This window comes from Salmo salar, chromosome 20, assembly GCF_965601325.2.
Source record: "Salmo salar chromosome 20, fSalSal1, whole genome shotgun sequence".
Taxonomy (NCBI): Eukaryota; Metazoa; Chordata; class Actinopteri; order Salmoniformes; family Salmonidae; genus Salmo; species Salmo salar.
Genome location: NC_138310.1, coordinates 51940209 through 51968136, shown reverse-complemented (window position 1 = coordinate 51968136; position 27928 = coordinate 51940209). Strand labels below are relative to the sequence as shown.

The 27928-nt window shown below is 44.2% G+C and overlaps 1 protein-coding gene across 3 annotated transcripts in view; it reads right to left on the bottom strand.

The window, feature by feature from the left end:
- LOC106580775 (ubiquitin carboxyl-terminal hydrolase 2) overlaps positions 1–27928 on the bottom strand; it is a 46507-nt gene that overhangs the window by 16659 nt on the left and 1920 nt on the right. For all 3 annotated transcript variants that reach the window (XM_014162177.3, XM_014162175.3, XM_014162176.3), the window contains exons 2-3: positions 27388–27505; positions 20325–21118 (exon numbers count right to left, since the gene is read on the bottom strand). In XM_014162177.3, coding sequence (XP_014017652.1) covers positions 20325–21074 — 750 coding nt within the window. In that variant the 5' untranslated portion in view covers positions 21075–21118; positions 27388–27505. The remainder of the gene's footprint in view (positions 1–20324; positions 21119–27387; positions 27506–27928) is intronic.

The window sequence follows — 27928 nt, the reverse complement described above, 5'->3', positions numbered from 1 at the left end:
ACTCAATTAGTATTTGGTAGCATTGCCATTAAATTGTTTAACTTGGGTCAAATGTTTTGCGTAGCCTTCCACAAGCTTCCCACAATAAGTTGGGTGAATTTTGGTCCATTCCTCCTGACAGAGCTGGTGTAACTGAGTCAGGTTTGTAGGCCTCCTTGTTCACACACGCTTTTTCAGTTCTGCCCACAAATTGTCTATAGGCTTGAGGTCAGGCTTTGTGATGGCCACTCCAATACCTTGACTTTGATGTCCTTAAGTCATTTTGCCACAACTTTGGAAGTATGCTTGGGGTCATTGTCCATTTGGAAGACCCATTTGCATCCAAGCTTTAACTTCCTGACTGATGTCTTGACATTTTGCTTCAATATATCCACATAATTTTCATGCCTCATGATACCATCTATTTTGTGAAGTGCACCAGTCCCTCCTGCAGCAAAGCAGCCCCCACAACATGACGCTGCCACCCCGTGCTTCACGGTTGGGATGGTGTTCTTCGGCTTGCAAGGCTCCCCCGTTTCCCTTCAAACATAACGATGGTCATTATGGCCAAACAGTTCTATTTTTGTTTCATCAGACCAGAGGACATTTCTCCAAAAGGTACGATCTTTGTCCCCATGTGCAGTTGAAAACCGTAGTCTGGCTTTTTTTATGGCGGTTTTGGAGCAGTGGCTTCTTCCTTGCTGAGCGGCCTTTCAGGTTATGTCGATATAGGACTCGTTTTACTGTGGACATAGATACTTTTGTACCCGTTTCCTCCAGCATCTTCACAAGGTCCTTTGCTGTTGTTCTGGGATTGATTTGCACTTTTTCGCACCAAACTACGTTCATCTCTAGGAGACAGAACGTGTCTCCTTCCTGAGCGGTATGATGGCTGCGTGGTCCCATGGTGTTTATACTTGCGTACTATTGTTTGTGCAGATGAACGTGGTACCTTCAGGCGTTTGGAAATTGCTCCCAAGGATGAATCAGACTTGTTGAGGTCTACAATTTTTTTTCTGAGGTCTTGGCTGATTTCTTTTGATTTTCCCATGATGTCAAGCAAAGAGGCACTGAGTTTGAAGGTAGGCCTTGAAATACATCCACAGGTAGACCTCCAATTGACTCAAATGATGTCAATAAGCCTATCAGAAGCTTCTAAAGCCATGACATCATTTTCTGGAATTTTCCAAGCTGTTTAAAGGCATAGTCAACTTAGTGTATGTAACCTTCTGACCCACTGGAATTGTGATACAGTGAATCTTAAGTGAAATAATCTGTCTGTAAACAATTGCGGAAAAGTTACTTGTGTCATGCACAAAGTAGATGTTCTAACCGACTTACCAAACTATAGTTTGTTAACAAGAAATATGTGGAGTGGTTGAAAAACAAGTTTTAATGACTCCAACCTAAGTGTATGTAAACTTCCAACTTCAACTGTAGTTAGCTTCACAGAGGAAGACTGTTAATTCTGACACCTGCAACTCAGCCACAGCATGAGGTTTTCAGGCTATTTGAAGGTCAAACTGTGATCCCTACAGTATGGCTCTTCTGTTCGTGGTGGCAGATGGGGAGAAACATCAGGATCAAACCTTTTGTAAATTCCTAGTAAAGAAGAGCTCCTTCTCTGCAATGTGAACATTCTGCTGAAGGAGAATATGGTAGGCCTTTTAGCTACATTCAGTACCAAAGGTGAGAAGTACAAAAGGTGAGGTTTTACAACATGGTAAAACAGATTGTAGGGTAGAACATGTTTTCCTCATGGAACAAATAGGATTAATTGACAAACCATTGTCAATTTGCTGTTAATCAATAAAAATAAAAGTGCTGACTGCACCCTCTGTAATAAACATTTAGCACTGTTAGTTCTGAACTCTCACCTATGAGAGACAAACATGTTTGCTTGTTTACAGGCTTCAACACTCAATCTCCTTGCTCACCCCTCTTGCTCAAAGTCTAAAAATACCCTGATTTATTAGGACTCAAAAAGTGAGTGGGAAAATACAGATGGCTTTATGCAGCTAAAATTCCATCACTCCATTTCAATTTCACCACCTCTCTTAAAACCTAACAAATGACATAAGCATTGGAAAAGTACAGAGTCCCCGACACAGCTAATTGTATTTGCAATGATGTTGCCTATTACATTTGAGGAGATCAGAATGACATTTCCTCACACCACTCACACATAGAACAGCAGTCTGCCAAGAAAGGCGATTGGTAAACAGGAGACATTATGAAGCGGGTCTAAACATCGTCAGCCATCAAGTCAAGTCAGCCTCAGCTGCAGAAAGTAGCATAGGCCTAGCGTGAACAGCAGACTGCTGCCAGGAGGCCTGTCTACCTATAGGCTACCTAGACTATTGCCTTGATTCCATATGAAATGATCTACTAAATAGGTCTACTAAAATATAATAACGCTGCCATAGATTATGGGTTAATGAACCAAAACTGCTTTCATGCTGCCACAGCTACTTTAGCCTTTGGGCTTTAGACATGTCTTCCTCTGTAATTGTGCTTCTGATCTAGAAGGAATCTGACGTTCAATTCACATGTCCTACCAAAAGCGTCGCTGGCTGTGACGTGACTCATGCTCATCTGAGCTAAATTGTACCAGACTAACTTTATTAAAAGCCGTGAGCATTGCGTCTGTAATGTATGTGTCGTCTACGACCACATTCTGTTTATAGTGTCTAGGTCTGTAAGTTGTGATGTCTTGTATTTGTCTGAAACATTGTTCCCCCTACAACTGCTGTCTTGTCTGAATCAATGAGACTAACCTTGATAAATAAAGGTTCAATAAAATAATCAAAACATGAATGTGAGTCAAGAGGGGAGGTATATTGTTGTTCATACTGGGTTTCATTGAAGTGATGTGTAGGCTAAATGGGAGAGAGAGCAGTATGTCCTCAGCTCAGTCTTGTGACCTAGCATGTGTACACAACAAATAGCCAAGGAACACATTCCATTACTCACCAGGCTAAGCGTGTGTGTGTGTGTGTGTGTGTGTGTGTGTGTGTGTGTGTGTGTGTGTGTGTGTGTGTGTGTGTGTGTGTGTGTGTGTGTGTGTGTGTGTGTGTGTGTGTGTGTGTGTGAAACAATCCCGCTATCAGGGGAGATGCAAGAAAACACAGAGCCTAAAGGATAGCAAACTACAAAACACGACAAAGAAATCCATTTTTGTATTTTGACTTCTGAGATAAAGACCTGGTTAGCTAGGCAAATCATTACACATTTGATCAATGAACATCTGCCGACCACATTTCCTAGTTAAGGGCACATCAAGGAGATTCATTTGTTTAAGTAAATGCCCAAATTGGTTAGCACAACCAAAAGGAAAGTAATACCGTGGTTCAGCATAAACTAGGCTAGGCTACCTTTCAAAGTTCTGAAACTCGGCTAAATGCAGCAGTCACTCAAATACAGAACACAACATTAATGAAAAGGACTTTCTGTTTCTGTCGATATTTAGGCTACTGATCATTCTGCGGGCACCGACTGTAACGGAACAGAGGAAAACGCTCTGAATGGTCATCGCTGCACTTAAAATACCAACATCAAAAGGCCTGCTGTTCTCAGTGCCAAGTACAGATACAGTTTTGCTACACACTGAACTGTTTGAATCCACTCCCCAAGGCTTTAAATTCAACAGCCAACAAGATTTTGACGTTGAGCAGTGTGAATGTTAGGCTACTGTTTGACATCATGGGCAGCTTGCTGAGTGGTAGACCTATTTCTCACCATCCAGCCCTCTAAACTCCGCAGAATGAATACGATGCCTAATGAGTTCTGGGTAACTGTTTTCCAAAGGGCTCAGTATTAAAGCTCTCACACAGACCAGACTGGCGTTACATTTTCACCAAAGCATTATGCTACTGTATCGGACTGAACAAGGTGGCAGACATGCAAAATATTGTTGGTTCCACGGGAGTCTAGACTTAGGCTAAAGCAACCAAGAGACAAACCACAGACAAATTTCACCCACGTGTGATAGGCTGGCATCACTTATGCAGGGTTGCGGACACATAATGGGAAGCCAGGGGTCCCATCTGACAGGAGTTGTACAATGGTTCTAAAAGTGTGTTAATACCCGTTGTAATGACCTGGCCACTAATTCAGCCACCCAAAACTCCTCCTAGCCCTCTGAGGTAAAGGGAAAAGGGTTGCTGTGCGGATTATAGAACACAGTGGGCCTATGTAACTCAAACTTAGCGCTAAGGGTGATAGAGAAGTAGCCTAAAAGCTAGGCTACTGGATCAAAACCTTTGCATGAGGTAGGCATTTTGCTTTTTTTTTCTTCATTTAACTGCTTCCATTTCTGCTTCCATTTGAAAGCCCAGGCTTTTCCACCCCAGACTAGAGTACAGTATAAAGACAGAACAGTAGGCTGTGCATGAAGGTGCAGCGCTACATAGCGTTATTATTACTGTGTCCAGGACTGTGCCAGCCAGCTCGTCCCGGGTAAAGAGATAGGATGATGGAGTTGACTTTACTACCAGGGCTATTTCTAGGACCACTGCCACGAGGGAGTTTAGAGTTAGATGCCACCACACCAGTGATTTTGCATTGAAAATGAGTTTATGGGATTTGGTGAAAATAACTGAGCTATTATGCTCAGTGCCACTTCTAATGTCGATGCCATTGTTCGTTGTAACTAGGAGCTGTGTATTGGGGTCGTATTCATTATGCTCCAAATGGAAGAAAAACTAACTGAATTAGGGAAGGAGTACCTGAACCTGACCGATAAGAAACCCTCATTTTCTTTTTCCGTTGCAGAACATTTTGCTACAGTGTGCCTTAATGAATACAACCCAGGGCACTTGGTAGTGTGCAACAGCTGGAGCAGGCAGCACTGAGCTTTAGGATTAAACCGTTTGCTTGGCCGTGCCTGGCTGGATGACCTAAAATGGCATGATGTGAGATCAGGATGGCGTCACAAAAGCCTTCGTTTTAACTAACTGGACATTTCCTTCACAATGTTTTCCCATGGTTCGTCGGTCAGTCAGCTTTGTGAGGCTAAACACAAATCCCACGCAGTAGGCCTATGTGGATCGACTCCCAAGGACGCGCAGTATAATAGGCATTGAGGCCTATTTTACAATGCCGCTTGCTAACAGTCACAGGAAGTGGCACCCAATCACACGTCATCCTACCCACTTCTGACGCTCTTAATTAGGAACGGTTTCAGTTGACTAGGCATCATCACAGCCGAATACATCGAGTTTACCTTGGAATCAGTATCTGTGAAGGATCTCGTTGTTACTCTGAGTCTGGACCCTGATCTCTCTTTTGACGAACATATTAAAAAAATATTTGAGGACCAGCTTTTTAACATCTTTGTAACATTGCAAAAATCGGAAACTTTGTCCAGAAACGATGCAGAAAAGCTAATCCATGCTTTTGTCACTTCAAGATTAGACTAATGCAATGCTCTACTCTCCGGCTACCTGGATAAGGCACTAAAACGTCAGCTAGTACAAAATACAGCTGCTAGAATCATGACTAGAACCCCAAAATTTGATCATACTGTATTATTCCAGTGCTAGCCTCTCTACTGTCTTCCTGTTAAGGCTAGGGCTGATTTCAAGGTTTGACTGTTAACCTACAAAGCATTGTATAGACTTGCTTGTACTTATCTCTCTGATTTGGTCCTGCCGTACATACCTACACGTATGCTACGGTCAATAAGATTCCTTATTGTTCCTAGAATTTCTAAGCAAATAGCTGAAGGCAGGGCTTTCTCCTTTAGAGCTCCTCTTTTATGGAATGGTCTGCCGATCCATGTGAGAGACGCAGACTCAGTCTCAACCTATAAGTCTTTACTGAAGACTCATCTCTTCAGTAGGTCCTACGATTGAGTGTAGTCTGGGCCAGGGGTGCAAAGGTGAACGGCAAGGCACTGGAGTGACGAACCACCCTACTCTCCACTAGGAACCTTATTACGGGGGCTGAGTCACTATTTTGCTCGCACTCTCCCATTCTGTCCCTACCAGAGCGCATCTTGTCATGCCAGGCTTTTTTTCGTTATACTCAACTCCCTTGGGTGGGTTGAGTTATTAACTTAATCTTCCTGTCCGGTTCTGCGCCCCCTCAGGCTCGTGCGGTGGGGAGAGATCTTTGTGGGCTATACTCAGCCTTGTCTCAGGGTAGTAAGTCAATTGTCTGTTGATATCACTTAAAGGGAAACTGCCCTTTGTGATTTGGCCTCGTTTTAGATTTGGTTCATTAAGAAATGGTAGTGGCCATGACTGAATTCAAACGTGAGTTTCAAATGATTTTGCCAATTGGCTTTAGCCAGCTGGTGTGCGACCATGGCAAAGTTGGTTTGACATTGGATAGCCTATCTCCCAGGGATCGTTAAGGACTGTCAATAAATTACACAATGTAAATTAGACAATAATTTCATGTTTCACACCTTTTATTTTCTTCATTAAATGATTTCAATATTTCTATATGAATTTCTACAATTTATAGTTGGTTTGAGGTTTTTAAGTCATTGAAATTTTGAGATATTGGAATTTTAATATATTGTCCCATGTACATTGTGTAATTTACCAAGGGTCCAAATTAGCCCAATAGGCAGCTGCAGTCCAAATCGATGATCACTTGTGTATTGCCAGCTGTGGGCATGTGGGCAGGATTGTAACAAACCCAACCTTGATTAAAGTTGTGATGCAGTCACAACCACAATTCTCACAGAACTCTAAAAATTATCTTATTTTCAGTTTGTAGTAAATTTTGACAGTAGAATAAATGTTTGACTCACATCGATGCCACATGGGCTGTTTTCCAAATGAGAAGTTGGTTTTTAGGGGCAGTTGCTCTTTAAGTGGTGTGGGGGCTGTGCTTTGGCAAAGTGGGTGGGGTTATATCCTGCATGGTTGGCCAGGGGTAACTTCGAATGGGGCTACAGTGTCCTCTGACCTTCCCTGTCTCAGTTCCCAGTATCTATGCTGCAATAGCCAAAATTATTGGCACCCTTGATAAAGATGAGCAAGGAATAAAGTATAAAATTAATAATACAAATACTGAGCTATATTGTATTCTCCAAAAATGTATATTATTTTATACTAATACAATTGCTCAGAGAAAGAGATTTTGTTAGCAAGTAACAAATCTAAAAATGATAGGGGTCAAAATTATTGGCACCCCTGTTTTCAATACTCTAGCACCCTTTCCTTGCGAGGATAACGACACTGGCCTTTTTCTAAAATGTTTTATGACATTGAAAGAACACATTGGGAGGGATCTTGGACCATTCCTCCATACAGAATCTTTCCAGATCCTTGATACCCTTTGTCTGCGCTTATGGACTGCCCTCTTCAATTAAAATCACAGGTTTTCAATGCGGACTGAGATGGTCATTGAAAAATGTTGATTTTGTGGTCAATTAACCATTTATTTGTGGAATTTGATGTGTGCTTGGGGTTATTGTCTTGCTGGAAGATCCACTTGCGGCCAAGTTTCAGCCTCCTGGCAGAGGCAACCAGGTTTTTGGCTAAAATGTCCCGGTACTGGGTAGAGTTCATGATGCTGTTGACCTTAACAAGGGAAAAGGGCTTTATAAAATACAATTGATTGATTGATATCATTAGCTAGGTTTCCCTTTAATTGGCGACAGATTTTCACCTGAATATTCAAAATGTTCCCACAATAGATGATTCCATCAAAGTGTGCGTGATGACGTAGTGCACATGAAAATAACGTCTGCAGTTATATTCCCATGTACCGAATAAAAATTGCATTTTAAACTCTATCGATGGTTTTGTCACAAAAACTGTTGCGTTAAATTATAGCAAATGTGCCCACTCTGGTCTTGGCACCTGCGCTCAAGCCAGCAGCTCGCAGATCAAGTGCGGGAAGCTAGTCTACATTATGATGAGATTATCTTGGATAAGAGCGAGATCATTTGATATTTGTCAAATGGCAGCCATCATCATCATGTCACCAGAATAAGACCCTCAATATTTATTGGAAAGGAGTATCAAGATCATCACCACGCACTTTCACCACTCTGTGGAATGTTCATCAACGAAGTTCATCTGTAGCCTAACAAACTGCATGCTTTCGAGAGTCATAGTGGGAAGACCACGCAACATGCCATCGCGTGACTCAAAACCTGTGTTTGAATACCCATACTATCAAATCATTATTTGTCACTTGCGCCAAATACAACAGGTGTAGTAGACCTTACAGTGGAATGCTTACCTACAAGCCCTTAACCAACAATTTAAAAAAAGTAAGAGATAAGAAAAACGAATAATTAAAGAGCAGCAGTAAATAACAATAGCGGGGAAAAGAGTCAATGTGTCAATGTGCGGGGGCACTAGTGTCGAGGTAATTAAGGTAATTATGTACATGTAGGTAGAGTTATTAAAGCGGCTATGCATAGATAATAACAGGGAGTAGCAGCAGCATGGGGGGGGGGGGGGGGGGCAATGCAAATAGTCTGGGTAGCCATTTGATTAGCTGTTCAGGAGTCTTATGGCTTGGGGGTACAAGCTGTTTAGAAGCCTCTTGGACCTAGACTTGGCGCTCCGGTACTGCTTGCTGTGCGGTAGCAGAGAGAACAGTCTATGACAAGGGTGGCTGGGGTCTTTGATCATTTTTAGGGCCTTCCCTCTGATGCCGCCTGGTATAGAGGTCCTGGATGGCAGGAAGCTTGGTCCCGATGATGTATTGGGCCGTACGCACTACCCTCTGTAGTGCCTTGCGGTTGGAGGCCGAGCAGTTGCCATACCAGGCAGTGATGCAACCCGTCAGGATGCTCTCGATGGTGCAGCTGTAAAACCTTTTGAGGATCTGAGGACCCATGCCAAATCTTTTCAGTCTCCTGAGGGGGAATATGTTTTGTCGTGCCCTCCTCACAACTGTCTTGGTGTGCTTGGACCATGTTAGTTTGTTGGTGATGTGGACGCCAAGGAACTTGAAGCTCTCAACCTGCTCCACTACAGCCTCGTCGATGAGAATGGGTGCGTCCTCCTCGGTCCTCCTTTTCCTGTAGTCCACAATCATCTCCTTTGTCTTGATCACGTTGAGGGAGAGGTTGTTGTCCTTGCACCACACGGTCAGGTCTCTGACCTCCTCCCTATAGGCTGTCTCATCGTTGTCGGTGATCAGGCCTACCACTGTTGTGTCATCAGCAAACTTAATGATGGTGTTGGAGTCGTGCCTGGCCGTGCAGTCATGAGTGAACAGGGAGTACAGGAGGGGACTGAGCACGCACCCCTGAGGGGCCCCCGTGTTGAGGATCAGCGTGGCGGATTTGTTGTTGCCTACCCTTACCACCTGGGGGCGACCTGTCAGGAAGCCAGGATCCAGTTGCAGAGGGAGGTGTTAAGTCCCAGGGTCCTTAGCTTAGTGATGAGCTTTGTGGGAACTATGGTGTTGAACGCTGAGCTGTAGTCAATGAATAGCATTCTCACATAGGTGTTCCTTTTGTCCAGGTGGGAAAGGGCAGTGTGGAGTGCAATAGAGATTGCATCATCTGTGGATCTGTTGGTGCGATATGCAAATTGGAGTGGGTCTAAGGTTTCTGGGATAATGGTGTTGATGTGAGCCATTACCAGCCTTTCAAAGCATTTCATGGCTACAGGCGTGAGTGCTACGGGTCGGTAATCATTTAGGCAGGTTACCTTAGTGTTCTTGGACACAGGGACTACGGTGGTCTGCTTGAAACATGTTGGTATTACAGACTCAGACAGGGAGAGGTTGAAAATGTCAGTGAAGACACTTGCCAGTTGGTCAGTGCATGCTCGGAGTACACGTCCTGGTAATCCGTCTGGCCCAACGGCCTTGTGAATGTTGACCTGTTTAAAGGTCTTACTCACATCGGCTGCGGAGAGCGTGATCACACAGTCATCCGGAACAGCTGATGCTCTCATGCATGTTTCAGTGTTACTTGCCTCGAAGCGAGCATAGAAGTTATTTAGCTCGTCTGGTTGGCTTGTGTCACTGGGCAGCTCGCGGCTATGCTTCCCTTTGTAGTCTGCAATACTTTGCAAGCCCTGCCACATCCGACGAGAGTCGGAGCTGGTGTAGTACGATTCGATCTTATTCCTGTATTAACACTTTGCGTGTTTGATGGTTCGTTGGAGGGCATAGCGGGATTTCTTATAAGCTTTCGGGTTAGGGTCCCGCTCCTTGAAAGCGGCAGCTCTACCCTTTAGCTCAGTGCGAATGTTGCCTGTATTCCATGGCTTCTGGTTGGGGTATGTATGTACAGTCACTGTGGGGATGACGTCCTCGATGCACTTATTGATAAAGCCAGTGATTGATGTGGTGTACTCCTCAATGCCATCGGAAGAATACCGGAATATAGTCCAGTCTGTGATAGCAAAACAGTCATGTAGTTTAGCATCTGCGTCATCTGACCACTACTTTATAGACTGAGTCACTTGTGCTTCCAGCTTTAATTTTTACTTGTAAGCAGGAATCAGGAGGATAGAGTTATGGTCAGATTTACCAAATGGAGGGCGAGGGAGAGCTTTGTACACGTCTCTGTGTGTGGAGTAAAGGTGGTCTCTAACTGTTTTCCCTCTGGTTGCACATTTAACATGCTGATAGAAAATAGGTAAAACTGATTTAAGTTTCCCTGCATTAAAGTCCCCGGCCACTAGGAGAGCCGCCACTGGATGAGCGTTTTCCTGTGTGCTTATAACGGAATACAGCTCATTGAGTGCGGTTTTAGTGCCAGCCTAGGTCTGTGGTGGTATGTAGACAACATGTAGACAATTTAATTACGCTTTTTTTGCTGACGTTTACTGACATCGGCCATATTCAACGGGTGTTGAGCGCTCGTAAATTAATTATTCTGTGCTCTGGTACACTCAGACGAGAGTCCTCTGAAATCGGAGTAGATAGCCAGAGCGAATTTACGAAAGCACAAAGACTATACCATTTAGCTAAGCTAATAATGACGGGAATAATCAAGTCAATAAATGTTGGGTAGTTAGTTAGATAGGCTATAGTTAATATACTGGCAAGTTTGAAGTATAAGTAGCCAAATAACATTAGGTAGCTAGCTAACAACATACCGGTACATACTGGTGTAATGATATGCTATGTGGTTCTTTAGGACAACATACAGTTGAAGTCGGAAGTTGACATACACTTAGGTTGGAGTCACTAAAACTTGTTTTTCAACCACTCCACAAATTTCTTGTTAACAAACTACAGTTTTGGCAAGTTGGTTAGGACATCTACTTTGTGCATGACACAAGTAATTTTTCCAACAAATGTTTAGAGACAGATTATTTCACTTATAATTCACTGTATCACAATTCCAGTGGGTCAGAAGTTTACATACACTAAGTTGACTGTGCCTTTAAACAGCTTGGAAAATTCCAGAAAATGATGTCATGGCTTTAGAAGCTTCTGATAGGCTAATTGACATCATTTGAGACAATTAGAGGTGTACCTGTGGATGTATTTCAAGGCCTACCTTCAAACTCAGTGCCTCTTTGCTTGACATCATGGGAAAATCAAAAGAAATCAGCCAAGACCTCAGAAAGAAAATTGTAGACCTCCACAAGTCTGGTTCATATTTGGGAGAAATTTCCAAACGCCTGAAGGCACCACTTTCATCTATACAAACAATAGTACGCAAGTATAAACACCATGGGACCACGTAGTCGTCATACCGCTCAGGAAGGAGATGTTTTCTGTCTCCTAGAGATGAACGTACTTTGGTGCGAAAAGTGCAAATCAATCCCAGAACAACAGCAAAGGTCCTTGTGAAGATGCTGGAGGAAACAGGTACAAAAGTATCTATAGCCACAGTAAAACAAAGTCTTATATCGACATAACCTGAAAGGCCGCTCAGCAAGGTAGATCCGCAAGGAAGAAGCCACTGCTCCAAAACCGGCATAAAAAAGACTATGGTTTGCAACTGCACATGGGGACAAAGATCGTACTTTTTAGAGAAATGTCCTCTGGTCTGATGAAACCAAAATTGAACTGTTTGGCCATAATGACCATCGTTATGTTTGGAGGAAAAAGGGGGGGCTTGCAAGCCGAAGAACATCATGCCAACCGTGAAGCACGGGGGTGGCAGCATCATGTTGCGGTGGTGCTTTGCTGCAGGAGGGACTGATGCACTTCACAAAATAGATGGCATCATGAGGGGGGAAATTATGTAGATATATTGAAGCAACATCTCAAAACATCAGTCAGGAAGTTAAAGCTTGGTTGCAAATGGTCTTCCAAATGTCTTCCAAACGTCCTCCTAACGTAGTCATCACTGCTAGCTAGCTAGTCAACACTGCTAGCTAGCCAACCAGCCAACTTCTACCGACTAGCAGCACTGTAGAAACTATTACATTACAACGGAACGACATGATTAGTGTAGTGTTAGTGTTAGTTAGCCAGCTACATAGTTGTCTTTGCTGTCTTTGCATCTAAGATAATTGTGTAGTTTAGAGTAATTATCGAGGCTAGCTAGCCAGCCGTGACGCGACGCCAGACTTAGTCAACACACCTAGTCATCATTAACCCACTGCTAGCTAGCCAACCGTTACCGACTAGCAGCGTTGTAGATACTAATACTTTACAACGGAACGATTTGACTAGTGCAGTGTTAGCTAGCTAGCTACATAGTTGTCTTTGTCATAGCTTGATAATTGTGTAGTTTAGTAATTATCGAGGTTAGCTAGCCAGCTATTTCCGTCCCCCGCGACGCCATTTTTCCAAACCCAGCCAACTATTACCGACGAGCAGCATTGTAGAAACTAAATACATTACAAAGGAACGTCTTGATTAGTGTTATGTTCGCTAGCTACAAAGTTGCTTTTGTATCATGACAAGGTGTAGTACTGAAACTATCGAGGTTACCTAGCCAGCTACACGTTCAAAGTCAACAACGCAGCCACTGCTAGCTAGCCTACTCCACCAGCCAACAGTACTGTATCATTTTCGTCATTTTTAGTCAATAAGATTTTTGCAACGTAAGCTTAACTTTCTGAACATTCGAGACGTGTAGTCCACTTGTTATTCCAATCTCCTTTGCATTAGCGTAGCCTCTTCTGTAGCTTGTCAACTATGTGTCTGTCTATCCCTGTTCTCTCCCCTCTGCACAGGCCATACAAACGCTCCACACCGCGTGGCCGCTGCCACTCTAACCTGGTGGTCCCAGCGCGCACGACCCACGTGGAGTTCCAGATCTCCGGCAGCCTCTGGAACTGCCGGTCTGCGGCCAACAAGGTTGAGTTCATCTCAGCCTATGCTACCCTCCAGTCCCTAGACTTCCTGGCGCTGACGAAACATGGATTACCACAGATAACACTGCTACTCCTACTGCTCTCTCCTCGTCTGCCCACGTGTTCTCGCATACCCCTAGAGCATCGAGCCAGCGGGGGGTGGCACTGGAATCCTCATCTCTCCCAAGTGGACATTCTCTCTTTCTCCCCTGACCCATCTGTCTATCTCCTCATTTGAATTCCATGCTGTCACAGTTACCAGCCCTTTCAAGCTTAACATCCTTATCATTTATCGCCCTCCAGGTTCCCTTGGAGAGTTCATCAATGAGCTTGACGCCTTGATAAGTTCCTTTCCTGAGGATGGCTCACCTCTCACAGTTCTGGGTGACTTTAACCTCCCCACGTCTACCTTTGACTCATTCCTCTCTGCCTCCTTCTTTCCACTCCTCTCCTCTTTTGACCTCACCCTCTCACCTTCCCCCCCTACTCACAAGGCAGGCAATACGCTTGACCTCATCTTTACTAGATGCTGTTCTTCCACTAATCTCATCGCAACTCCCCTCCAAGTCTCTGACCACTACCTTGTATCCTTTTCCCTCTCGCTCTCATCCAACACTTCTCACTCTGCCCCTACTCGGATGGTATTGCGCCGTCCCAACCTTCGCTCTCTCTCTCCCGCTACTCTCTCCTCTTCCATCCTATCATCTCTTCCCTCTGCTCAAACCTTCTCCAACCTATCTCCTGATTCTGACTCCTCAACCCTCCTCTCCTCCCTCTCTGCATCCTTTGATTTTCTCTGTCCCCTATCCTCCAGGCCGGCTCGGTCCTCCCCTCCTGCTCCGTGGCTCGACGACTCACAGCGAGCTCACAGAACAGGGCTCCGGGCAGCCGAGCGGAAATGGAGGAAAACTCGCCTCCCTGCGGACCTGGCATCCTTTCACTCCCTCCTCTCTACATTTTCCTCTTCTGTCTCTGCTGCTAAAGCCACTTTCTACCACTCTAAATTCCAAGCATCTGCCTCTAACCCTAGGAAGCTCTTTGCTACCTTCTCCTCCCTCCTGAATCCTCCTCCCCCCCCCCCCCCTCCCTCTCTGCGGATGACTTCCGATCCTCGTTTGCTAAGTCAAACGACACCGCTGGTCCTGCTCACACTGCCCTACCCTGTGCTTTGACCTCTTTCTCCCCTCTCTCTCCAGATGAAATCTCGTGTCTTGTGACGGCCGGCCGCCCAACAACCTGCCCACTTGACCCTATCCCCTCCTCTCTTCTCCAGACCATTTCCGGAGACCTTCTCCCCTACCTCACCTCGCTCATCAACTCATCCTTGACCGCTGGCTACATCCCTTCCGTCTTCAAGAGAGCGAGAGTTGCACCCCTTCTGAAAAAACCTACACTCGATCCCTCTTGATGTCAACAACTACAGACCAGTATCCCTTCTTTCTTTTCTCTCCAAAACTCTTGAACGTGCCGTCCTTGGCCAGCGCTCTTGCTATCTCTCTCAGAATGACCTTCTTGATCCTAATCAGTCAGGTTTCAAGACTGGGCATTCAACTGAGACTGCTCTTCTCTGTGTCACGGAGGCTCTGCTAAAGCTAACTCTCTCTCCTCTGCTCTCATCCTTCTAGACCTATCTGCTGCCTTTGATACTGTGAACCATCAGATCCTCCTCTCCACCCTCTCCGAGCTGGGCATCTCCGGCGCGGCCCACGCTTGGATTGCGTCCTACCTGACAGGTCGCTCCTACCAGGTGGCGTGGCGAGAATCTGTCTCCGCACCACGTGCTCTCACCACTGGTGTCCCCCAGGGCTCTGTTCTAGGCCCTCTCCTATTCTCGCTATACACCAAGTCTCTTGGCTCTGTCATATCCTCACATGGTCTCTCCTATCATTGCTATGCAGACGACACACAATTCATCTTCTCCTTTCCCCCTTCTGACAACCAGGTGGCGAATCGCATCTCTGCATGTCTGGCAGACATATCAGTGTGGATGACGGATCACCACCTCAAGCTGAACCTCGGCAAGACGGAGCTGCTCTTCCTCCCGGGGAAGGACTGCCCGTTCCATGATCTCGCCATCACGGTTGACAACTCCCTTGTGTCCTCCTCCCAGAGTGCTAAGAGCCTCGGCGTGACCCTGGACAACACCCTGTCGTTCTCCACTAACATCAAGGCGGTGACCCGATCCTGTAGGTTCATGCTCTACAACATTCGCAGAGTACGACCCTGCCTCACACAGGAAGCGGCGCAGGTCCTAATCCAGGCACTTGTCATCTCCCGCCTGGATTACTGCAACTCGCTGTTGGCTGGGCTCCCTGCCTGTGCCACTAAACCCCTACAACTCATCCAGAACGCCGCAGCCCGTCTGGTGTTCAACCTTCCCAAGTTCTCTCACGTCACCCCGCTCCTCCGCTCTCTCCACTGGCTTCCAGTTGAAGCTCGCATCCGCTACAAGACCATGGTGCTTGCCTACGGAGCTGTGAGGGGAACGGCACCTCCGTACCTTCAGGCTCTGATCAGGCCCTACACCCAAACAAGGGCACTGCGTTCATCCACCTCTGGCCTGCTCGCCTCCCTACCTCTGAGGAAGTACAGTTCCCGCTCAGCCCAGTCAAAACTGTTCGCTGCTCTGGCACCCCAATGGTGGAACAAGCTCCCTCACGACGCCAGGACAGCGGAGTCAATCACCACCTTCCGGAGACACCTGAAACCCCACCTCTTTAAGGAATACCTGGGATAGGATAAAGTAATCCTTCTAACCCCCCCCCCCCCTTAAAATATTTAGATGCACTATTGTAAAGTGGTTGTTCCACTAGATATTATAAGGTGAATGCACCAATTTGTAAGTCGCTCTGGATAAGAGCGTCTGCTAAATGTCTTAAATGTAAATGTAAATGGACAATGACCCCAAGCATACTTCCAAAGTTGTGGCAAAATGGCTTAAGGACAACAAAGTCAAGGTATTGGAGTGGACAACACAAAGCCCTGACCTCAATTCTATATAAAATGTGTGGGCAGAACTGAAAAAGCGTGTGCGAGCAAGGAGGCCTACAAACCTGACTCAGTTACACCAGCTCTGTCAGGAGGAATGGGCCAAAATTCACCCAACTTATTGTGGGAAGCTTGTGGAAGGCTACCTAAATGTTTGACCCAAGTTAAACAATTTAAAGGCAATGCTACCAAATACTAATTGAGTGTATGTAAACTTCTAACCCACTGGGAATGTGAGGGAAGAAATAAAAGCTGAAATAAATCATCCTCTCTACTATTATTCTGACATTTCACATTCTTAAAATAAAGTGGTGATCCTAACTGACCTAAGACAGGGAATTTTTTACTAGGATTAAATGTCAGGAATTGTGAAACTGAGTTGAAATGTATTTGGCTAAGGTGTATGTAAACTTCCGACTTCAAAACTATAGCTTACAAATTGTCAGCCAATATAACGTGTAAGGTAACTTATTTGAAAAGTCATTACTTAATTACATTGCTCAACTTCGACTGCATATTTTCCACCATTTTCTTCAAATCTGGAAACGATGTGAAGCCACGCCCATTTCCTGAAGAATTGCATTATGGGCCTTAAAGTACGGAAATATTGTCCTCTCCATGTATACTTCATATTTTGGTGAATTTAGTACAACATCCGGGAACTTTTGGCATATTAACTATATCCCTACTATGACCAATAAGCATACAATATACTCAATTCACGTCACAAATAGTACGGTTATTGTGGTTATTCTGAGTATTCGAACACAGCTCAAGTTTACTTCGATATGGTGCTTATTATATCAATATTTGCACATAAAGATGTCTCCACATTCATTTCTCGCATCATTAATTTTACAGACAAAAAGATCCCACCACGCCGGGCGAACAAATTGTTTATCAACAATTATTGAATTGTACAGGAATGTCCTGTTTCCATCAGCCCTGTCGTGACTTTTTTCATGCATCAGGTAATTCATGGATGGAAACCTGGTTAAAGTAAGCAGCTAGGCCAGTTGTCTTTTGGTGCCTGTGTAAAACACAACATCTTGTTTATCAATGAGAGAGAGGTGAATAATTAGATGTGTTTGAGAGCGGGCAGGGAAGGGCCGAAAATCAGTTTTCCTAGAATGATCAATACAGCAGTGTACTTGACCGACACAACCTCTCTTCTTCCATCCTGATCTCCCAGCACTCAGCCTGGGAGAGAGCTGCTCTGATGAGGAGCTGCTGGTCCGACTGGTCTCTCTGAGTCATAATCCAACACATTCCTGAAAACATGACTCCATAAAAACTCCTCCTAATCCATAACGAGAATAAAGGCTTTCTTTTCATCCATTGGACTGGATGAGCTGACAGAACATTGTGACTCAGCCAACCGGGATGCCTGACAGTCAGGACGAAGATTCAGGGCAGATATTTATTTATGCTGACCTTTATATAACCAGGAAAGACCCTTGCGGTTTGGCAAGTTTGGCAAACCCCTTAGGCAAGTTGATCTTCTAGAGTGGGGTGAACTATCAGCCCATATCTCCTAAATCAAACCCACATACAGCGCAATCACAGTTATCACACAAAGTTTGCATACATGCCCCCGTAGCCCTTACTTCACCTGCTCTGGGCACCTGCCTACTCTCCTGTCATAGTAAGGGGATTTATTGTCTAAACTCCCTGCTCTAAACCCGGTCCGGGTGGAACATTATGAGAATTAGGAAGGATAATTAAAATGACTTGATGAGAACATTTGAGCACAGGGCTCACGAAATCCTCTCGTGGCATTAATTACAACATGTGAACCTCTTGGTCCAATAGGCAACCCAGTTCCACTGTTCCACGTACAGGAGATTCATTCCCTCATTGATTGATAACTGTTAATTACCGAGAAGATTCCATACCACCTTTGAGTGGCTTCAGTAATGCAGATCTGGTGGCAAACAACTGTTAGCCTCGATGCATCCTTCACAGAAGAGTTTCATTACAGCACATCAACAGCCTCTTTGCCTGCCTGAGCCTGACGCTAATTGTGATAGATGTTTGCGAAAGCAGCCCCGTAACAACAACAAAACAGTCTTGTCAAAGAGATTGGCTTGGCTGGTTGTGAAACAAATGTCCTCCTCCTTCTCCTTCCCACAGTGGTCAGCAATCAGGGCTAATCCCGTAAGTGGGTTAATTCACACTCCGCTCTCTAAGGAGAGGGAGAGGAGGATAGCCAGGCCAGCCACTCCCACAGATGTCATTACTCTCCATGCAAGGTCTCCTGAGTGGAGCAGCGGTCTAAGGCACTGCATCGCAGTGCTTGAGGCGTCACTACAGACCCGGGTTTGATCCCGGGCTGTGTCGCAGAAGGCCGCGACCGGGAGACCCATGAGACGGCGCACAATTAGCCCAGCGTCGTCCGGGTTAGGGGAGGGTTTGGCAGGCCGGGATGTCCTTGTCCCATTGCGCTCTAGCTACTCCTTGTGGCGGGCCGGGCGCATGCACACTGAATTCAATCGCCAGCTATACAGTGTTTCCTCTGACACATTGATGCAGCTGGCTTCCGGGTTAAGCGAGCAGTGTGTCAAGAAGCAGTGCGGCTTGGCAGGGTCGTGTTTCGGAGGACGCATGGCACTCGACCTTCACCTCTCCCGAGTCCATACTGGAGTTGCAGCAATGGGACAAGACTGTAACTACCAATTGGATATCACGAAAAAGGGGTAAAAAGTACCAATATTTAGTATTTTATTTTATTTACTCTCCATGCGTCACAGAGGGAACACAAGGAGTCTAGTCAATGGGACACCTACCTCTCTGACAGTCAGTAAGCAGGTTTCCATCGACCCAGATTTATTCGACATAAGCAATGTCGCAAACAAAATCTTTGCGACATTTGTAATGGAAACAGCAGATATAGGAGACATTTTCTAAAGATTGACAACATTTTTATCCGTTCCACAGGGGTGGATTTTTCTTCTAACTTTCTTTATTGCGACCAATGATGATGGAAAAAGTGTTTTTCTAATAAATTATGATTCCTGAATACTTTTGAAGGTATGCGAGGCACGTGATGTAATCGCGTAACTATAAGCTCCAGTCCTGATTTAATTCTACATGGCTACTACTTGCAAAATCGATTCTTTCAACAACAAAGTTTCTTTGCAGGACAAGGATTATCCTGACTTTAAAGGCCTGAATTGCTTCGCCTTTCTTTTCTGGTTGGCTGGCAAGTTTCACCATCCAATTATTACAGATCTACGGGAGTGCAAGTCTCACCATGGCACGAACCGTGGCGATACGTTGGCACATAAGAATTATTAGAATATGGCAAATATTAGTAAATTATTGCATTCTATCCATGCTGGCTTTTGCGGTCTACATGAGACATGATAGGGGGGGATGTCATACAGGCTGTCGACGATTTATAAAATGCACAATTTGCCTAAACGGGTCATTTTTTGTTGTTGGTATGACATCATTACATCCAGCTGTTTTTAACGACACACGATAGATTTATTTAACTATTTTCTATGCAAACTTTCTAAATGTTGACTTTTTTTTTAAACACTGGACAAGTTCATGGAAACATAGCTAGAGACACACAGACAGACACATAGCCTGTTTGGCTAGCCTGGTCCCACTGCCTTGCCAACCCCTATGGTCATTGTCACATCAAACATGCAGGACCCATAGGAGTTGGCAATACAGCAAAAACAGATCTGGGACCAGGCTATAGCTACGGACTCACTGAGGAACTTCCTGATTCATCATCATAGAGAGAAATTGAATTTCTGAGGACCTTATGGGAGCTATGGCAACAGGAATGTTTACAATCTTACATACAGGGGCATAGAGATTTTGTTAAGCATGTTCTTGTCTCTGTGAGATTCATTTCCTTTCTTATAGGAAATGGACCTAATATAGCTAGCTGACATAGATGCATTTTCTAATTCAATACTGTACGAATGAATGAATACTGTGACAATTGTGTAAGGCCTATTTTATACTGTGTAGTGAGTGACAGTGTTCCCCAACACAGGATCTTAGTACTGTACAGTAACAGTGCAGAGCATCTGTACTGACCATGAGTGCCCCCACATGGTGTCAGTCTGCCATGTCAGTGGCCTGAGAGACTAAATCTAAGATCACAGCAAAACATTTGAGCAAACAGAAGAACACTGGTCTTACCAGGGAGTCCCTGGTGGGGGAGCTGGATCGTCCATTGCTGCTGCTGTCGCTCCTCTCATAGGAGGAGGTGAAGCGGCTACCACCACCGCTCTTCAGGCTGCTGCTGCTCAAGGCCTCCTGTGTGGCGCTGTGGGACAGGCCATAGCTGGAGCTCTGCAGGCTGCTGTTGTAGGAGTCGGCCACATCGCTGGCCCTGCTCCGGTAACCCCTCAGGGCGCTGGAGGAGGAGGAGGGGGACGTGGGCTCGTTGAGGCCCAGGGACGACAGGTCCCGCGTCAGGTCACTCTGGCTCGACGACCTGCGGCGGCTGAGGGAGATGCTGGAGGCCCCGGGCGACGAGGAGAGGTAGCTGGAGCGGCTGGGCGTGGTGGACGAGGAGTAGCTGCTGTAGCCAGTGTAACCGGAGCCGCCGCTCAGGCCCGACGAGCCATAGGTCTTCACCGGGGTGCGGCTCAGGCTCTCGCTGCGCCGGCTGCTGCTGCTCAGGAGGTCAGTGCGGGGGATGAGCCGGCCCCGGTCGAGCTCTGAGGAGGTGCTGTAGTTGCGGGCGCGGCTGGCGGCGCTGCTCAGGTAGCTGGAGGAGGAGTAGCCCGAGGAGGAGGCAGCGTTGCTCCTGTAGGAGGGCAGCCTGTCCCGGTCGGAGGTGTAGGAGCTGAGGGAGGAGGGCGTCAGGGAGGAGCCATAGGAGCTATAGGCACTGGTATAGGAGGAGCCGGTGTAACGCTTGGCGGTGGTGGAGACGCGAGACATGCTGTATTCTCAGCCACGTGTGATGCGGTGGAAGACCGCATCGACTGCAAGACAAGAGAAAGAACAGAAATCAGTGCGTTTCTATTTTCAGACTGTGAGCGGGAAAAACTTCATTTCCAAAAATGAAAACTTACTTAGCAACATTTGAATCTTTATAACCACCAAATTCAATTGTATATTTTATATCATATCGGTTCCATCTTAGTTTTTATGGGTTAGTCTTGTCTGATCACGAGAGAGGTAGGATGCCATCTGATTACGAGAGAGGTAGGATGCCATCTGATTACGAGAGAGGTAGGATGCCATCTGATTACGAGAGAGGTAGGATGCCATCTGATTACGAGAGAGGTAGGATGCCATGTGATTACGAGAGAGGTAGGATGCCATCTGATTACGAGAGAGGTAGGATGCCATCTGATTACGAGAGAGGTAGGATGCCAAAGGTCACTAGGGCATCATCCAACTCTTAACATATGGGTGCACTATTTATCAACAGGCTGAATATACTGTACCATGGCTCATTGCTCGAGCCTGAGGTTTTACTCGTGTACAGGATACAGATATTTGACAAACAACGTTATGTGACCCTCCTTGGAACACATTACACAATATCAGCTGTGTCATCAGTATTCACCCTGTAGTAGAACGCTGAAACACTGTTTACGCAACCAACTGGAAAGTCATGCTTGATAATGTGATGTACTGTCGTATCGATGGGTTGCACAACGTTGTTGCCGGCTGAACGCACCCCTGGGAATCCTGTAATGGGAGAAGCACCTCAGCGAAGCACTGAATGTTTCTGGTGGCACAGTCTGTTCCTGAGGAGAGACAGGCAGTGCAGCGTCTGAATAAATAAAAGTATCTGGTGTTGTCGATCCGTGTTGGGTTCAGTGGGGGGAGGTCTCTCTCTCTCTCTCTCTCTCTCTCTCTCTCTCTCTCTCTCTCTCTCTCTCTCAGGGGCATCAATAATTCAGCATATGGATCGTGGATCTGGAATAGGTAGAGCACTGGGGCCAGGCGGAGCAGTACTGCTAGGTTAGATTAGCTGGGCCATGCCCAACCTAGCCTTGCTTAGGCTCTTACCAAAACTCCACCGTGGGTATAAGAGGCCTCTGCACCCTACCATTTCGTCTATATCCTGCGCAAAGATGGCTGGACTGTAAAGGTACACATCTGATAAACATGGGCCAGTATCTCAAGTCAATATACTGTAGTCTGCATCACTATTGTTTTGTTAACCCCCCCCCCCCCCAAATAAAACAGCAGTACTATAACACCCCTAGGTCCTAGAGTGCGCAGACATAATGTAGCTTGTTTGTGATTCCCTGTTTTCCCTGGGATGAATGTTTTCAAGTCAACCTCTCTTAGTGTGTTGTTTAAACAGGCAGAGAACAGGTGATAACAAACATAGAGCACTACCGCCACCACACTACCAAACAACAGTGACAGTGCCAATTTGCACCACAAGGCAAACCTGGCCATGTCTATCTAAATGTACAAACAGAGAGAGTGCTTGTACTTGTAATCCCTGACTCCTACTTCCACCCTTTCCTAATTGCCCTCACTATAAACATACACATCATTTAGGCTGCTGCAGGCGTCTCGTCCAAAAAATGAGGGCCTTGACTGAGACAAGTTCAGGCTAGCTTGGCGGCGTCACTTCAAAAAAGAAAACGCAAACAACATCCGTGGGGAATACAGCCTAAATGGACATGGGATTTATAAGATGGCGCTATCACAGCACTATAATGTCATTCACTTCTCAAAACAAAACACACAAATATGCTAGTTGCCCTGCGTTTCAGCTTACCCAAAGGCGCTGTTAAACGGTGCTTTCCATGACTACATGGCAGCAAGCGCCATTTGACTGCCACACAATCTCACTGTCAAAACAGGAAAGCAGGTGTTGCACTGATCCCATTGACTTCCTGATTCCCTTGCACTGCAGAAACACAAGGTCTATCTAGCTAAGGCCTAGGGGCCAGTATATGGGACTCTACTTGAGAATACAGAAAGGGCAGATAGTCTTTTCAATCTATAGGCCTAATCCAAGTTTATTGCCGAAGAGGATATATTCCTATTATCATCTTTACCTGTAAAATCCAGTGATTCCCAAGCAGGTGTAGGCTATATAATTGAATAGGGCCTAAACTCTGAAACCTCACACTGAGCCACTCTTTCCCACAGTCTGTCCATTCCTACTTCTCCCACTTACCACAGTGTAACAGTGCTCTTCTGATCTCTCAGAGAGAATGCCAAGCGTGTACAAAGCTGTCATCAAGGCAAAGGGTGGCTATTCAATAATCTTTTTTGTTTACTACTTGATTCCATATGTGTTATTTCATAGTTTTGATGTCTTCACTATTATTCTACAATGTAGAAAATAGTCAAAATAAAGAAAATCCCTTGAATGAGTAGGTGTGTCCAGACTTTTGACCGGTACTGTATGTATGTATGTATGTATGTATGTATATATATATATATATATATATATATATATATATATATATATATATATATATATATATATATATATATATATATTAGTCATCTTACAAAACCAAACGCTATTAGGAATACTGTTAGAAATCAGAGCACGTAATGTACCTTGTTGGCTGGATCTAGGGGGGAGCTATATTTACCCTGAAATGTGAGCAGATAAGAGACGTGTCTGTGAGGTGCCACACTGATGCCAAAGCCCTAACTCGGCCCACCGGCAATCGCACCAAACTGTCCATGCCAGCTTAGTCTACATCACAACGCTATGCACAAAAAAAACTACATTGATTCAACGTACAATTGTAAGGCAACCAGCTGCAATAGGATTGTGAGTTTGCTCAACATTTCGGCATATAGCTGACCCAACATACATTCTCAATTGTATGTTCACTCAATTTTTTATTTTCGGTTGAGCAAACATACAATTGAACTTGAGAATTTATTCTATCATATTTGCATATTTCCCAGTGTAAAATTAAATTCTTTATGACAATACAATACAAATATCAAATTTGAGAAAAGTCAACCAGTGCTGTTTATCTCATTTCAACCAGCGTTGTAAACGTTGAAATTAGGGTAAAACTTCAACTTAAATACATTAACTTAACAGGTTGCTACATCAATATAATATCAACATAATCATCAGAACTATGTATTTTGACAAATCTTTTTCATCCTATATTCAATTGGTTGGTTGAAATTATGTTGAATTTCATATTTGATTAGACATATTTCATGTGATCTTTTTATCAACGTTGATAGTAAAATGGTTTGTTTGAATCCACATCATTGTTTCAGTGTCACGCTATAGCAACCTAAATAAAGACTGAATTAAAATGTGACGCCGCAGTCCAACATCTACTGGTATATATGAGGGGTAAGGCATTTCAGTGAGAACTAGTCCACCATCCAGATGCTCAGCTGAACTATCATGTCAACACATTTAGACATTGATCCGCTTCCATACTCATTTACATAGACTACCTAAATAACATTGAAAAGTTGAAGGTTACTCCTACAGGACACCCAGAGATTATCATAACTCCCAACTACAAAAGACTAGTCCTTTTTTTTCTCAAAGTAAGAAAAGCTATTCAAGAATTGACTACATGTAAAAACAAAATGCACTCCACAACACATTGGGATCTAAAATCCATGATATAGTGATGCCAGATCATTCATGCTTAATTACACCAACAGAAAATACACTTAGTGACAGAATATGAGGAATGAACAGAGCGCATCTTCAAGACCCGAAATGTATTAAATACATAAACAAAAAAATAAAGACCTTTATCATTACAAATGTAGACATAGAGGACACAGAATAGCCGACCCGCGACATGATTTGGGAGACTTTTAAGGCGTGCATTAGGGGAATGATAATCTCTTACTCGGCAAAAGATAAATCTGTGTTAGAAACCACTATCTTAAAAAAGGACCATAAAAAAAATCTTTACAAGGTAAAGAAAATACAATTTCTGAACTTAAGCAGGATTTTGATCTTTTACTTTTGAAGAGAGCCAACAACTACAAGTTAAACTCAAATAAAGCACACCATTTAATGGCAAACAAACCTGGTAAACACCTCGCAGCCCTCACAAAACGAATACACGGCAAACCAGTTATCATTTTGAAAGATAAGGATACAAATGATTTAATTAGAAAAAACAACACTATTAATAACTTTGAAAATCTATATCAATCAGAATGAAATAACAGTTGAACTGATCCTACAGCCTTCTTAGACTCGATAACCATGAAGCAACTTTCAGCAGATAAAAAATAATCACAAAAATAGGTATCACCCCCCCCAAAAAAAATAATGTGACACTGTAAAAGTGTATTATCAATATCATACATTTGGTATCCTATTTATAGGGCTAATGGTAACTACTTCTAAACTTCCAAAGATCTAAATCAGCCATGGATGAATGAAAGTACCTAGCCACATGTTGAAATCATAGTGTCCTTTGTTGGGCAGATCAGATGTTAATGAATCCTACATCAACCCAACCTCACTCCAAATGTACTTTCACATACAGCTTGTGTAAGAATGAGTTCTTAACTGACTTGCCCAGTTAAGTAAAGGTTACATGTAAGAAAAGTTAGTTACTGGCCTTCCCTGTGGCTCAGTTGGTAGAGCATGGTGTTTGCAACACCAGGGTTGTAGGTTCAATTCCCACGGGGGCCAGTACAAAACAATGCTTGAAGTGAAATGTATGCATTCACTACTGTAAGTTGCTCTGGATAAGAGCGTCTGCTAAATGACTAAAATGTAAATGTACTTTCAATGTTATTTAGGTAGTGAATGCAAATGAGTATGGAAGCTGATCAGTGTATAAATGTGTTGATGTCATAGCTCAGCTGACAATAACGCCGCTTTTTCCAAAAGCCAAGTGGGATACATAGAGGATGGCATCTGGATGGTGGACGAATTCACACTGAAGTGCAATAACCCTCATATACCAGTAGGAGTCCCTGTTCAGGAAGAAATCGTTGGACTGTGGCTTCACATTTTATTTCAATCTAAGTCTTTATTTATGTTGATAGCATGACGTTGAAACAATTGAGTTGATTCGAACATAGCATTTTACTATCAACATTGAAACAAGGTCAAGTAAAATATGTCTAATCTAATCTAAAATTCAACATAATTTCAACCACCCAATATAGACTGAGCGTACAAAACATTATGAACACCTGCTCTTTCCATGATATAGACTGACCAGGTGAAAGCTATGATCCTTTATTGATGTCACTTGTTAAATCCACTTCAGTTAGTGTAGATGAAGGGGAGGAGAAAGGTTAAAGAAGAATTTTTAAGCCTTGAGACAATTGAGACATGGATTGTGTATCTGTGCCATTCCGGGGGTGAATGGGCAAGACAAAAAATGTAAGTGCCTTTGAACGGGGTACGGTAGTAGGTACCAGACACACCGGTTTGTGTCAAGAACTGCAACGCTGCTGGGTGTTTCACACTCAACAGTTTCCAGTGTGTATCAAGAATGGTCCACTACCCAAGGGACATCCAACCAACTTGACACAACTGTGGGAAGCATTGGAGTCAACATGGGCGAGCATCCCTGTGGAACACTTTTGACACCTTTTAGAGTCCATTGCAACTCAATATTAGGAAGGTGTTCTTAATGTTTTGTACACTCGGTGTACTGTATATTGAACATAGGATGAAAAATATATTTTACGTTTCTATGTGAAATGTTCAACACAATTTCAACGTATACATAGTTCTGATAATTATGTTGAAATTAGATTGATGCAACAACCTGTTAGTCAGGTTAAGTCAATATATTTACATTTAAGTTTGACCCTAATTTCAATGTTTACAACGCTGGTAGAAATGAGATGGAAGCTGAGAAATGGGGTTGGAGAAATGTAACCACTCTCAAAAAACACTCTCAAATATAATTTTAACCGTGTTTTGAGGCTACAGTATACACTGTTTGTTTACATTTATTTTGTTTACAAACAAGCTAATATTTTGGGTCCTGATTGGGGTAAGACAGTTGAACTAAGCTCATGAGGAATTTATAAGTTATATTCTTCAAGAATCAATGGGTACATATCATTAATTTAGATGTCCACAAATGGATGTTGCAACTGCTGGTTGCCCGTTTAAGCCTCGTGTCTGTGTGAGCGTCGGAGCGACTGCATTCTTTGAACATGTTTTCACTACCAAAGTACCATCAGTCCTTGAGAAAGTATTGCCGCTCATCGTGTTTGTGAGATGCATGCTGATTGCTGACAGTGTGTATGTGGGCATGTGCGTGTGTGTTTATACAGTTATGATCACCTGCTTTGTATAGAGCGGCGTCTCTCAGTCCCCACAGGCAGCGATAGAGTGGGGCCCGCTCATCCTAATGTATCTCACAGACCCATTCACAGTCACAGGGACCTCTCACTGATCAGACCTGTGGGGAGACAGACACATCAAATGAGAGACACACATCACACAGCCATGCGGACGTTACCTGGGCGGAAATGACTAAGGTAATGGATTTGCAGTCTCGCTAATGTGGACTTTGTTGGATACCACTGCCATGAGGCTAGCAGATCGATGTTGAGCCATCAGAACATACATTTTCTAACATTACTGATTCGATCATCTCCAATTATCCTCTTCAATTTACACAGAATTCAATGAACTGCACTAAAACAACACTGCTCTATGACTGCTTAATGGGAGGAGCAAAACATCCCATAACAAAACAATCTACCGGAAGCCTAAAGTAGCCTAGGCTACACCTCATGCCTCCTCATCAACTGCATCACTTGACAGGCATAGAAATAGGTCCAAGTCATCATTCACCACAGGTCTCCAGTCAACAAGTTGT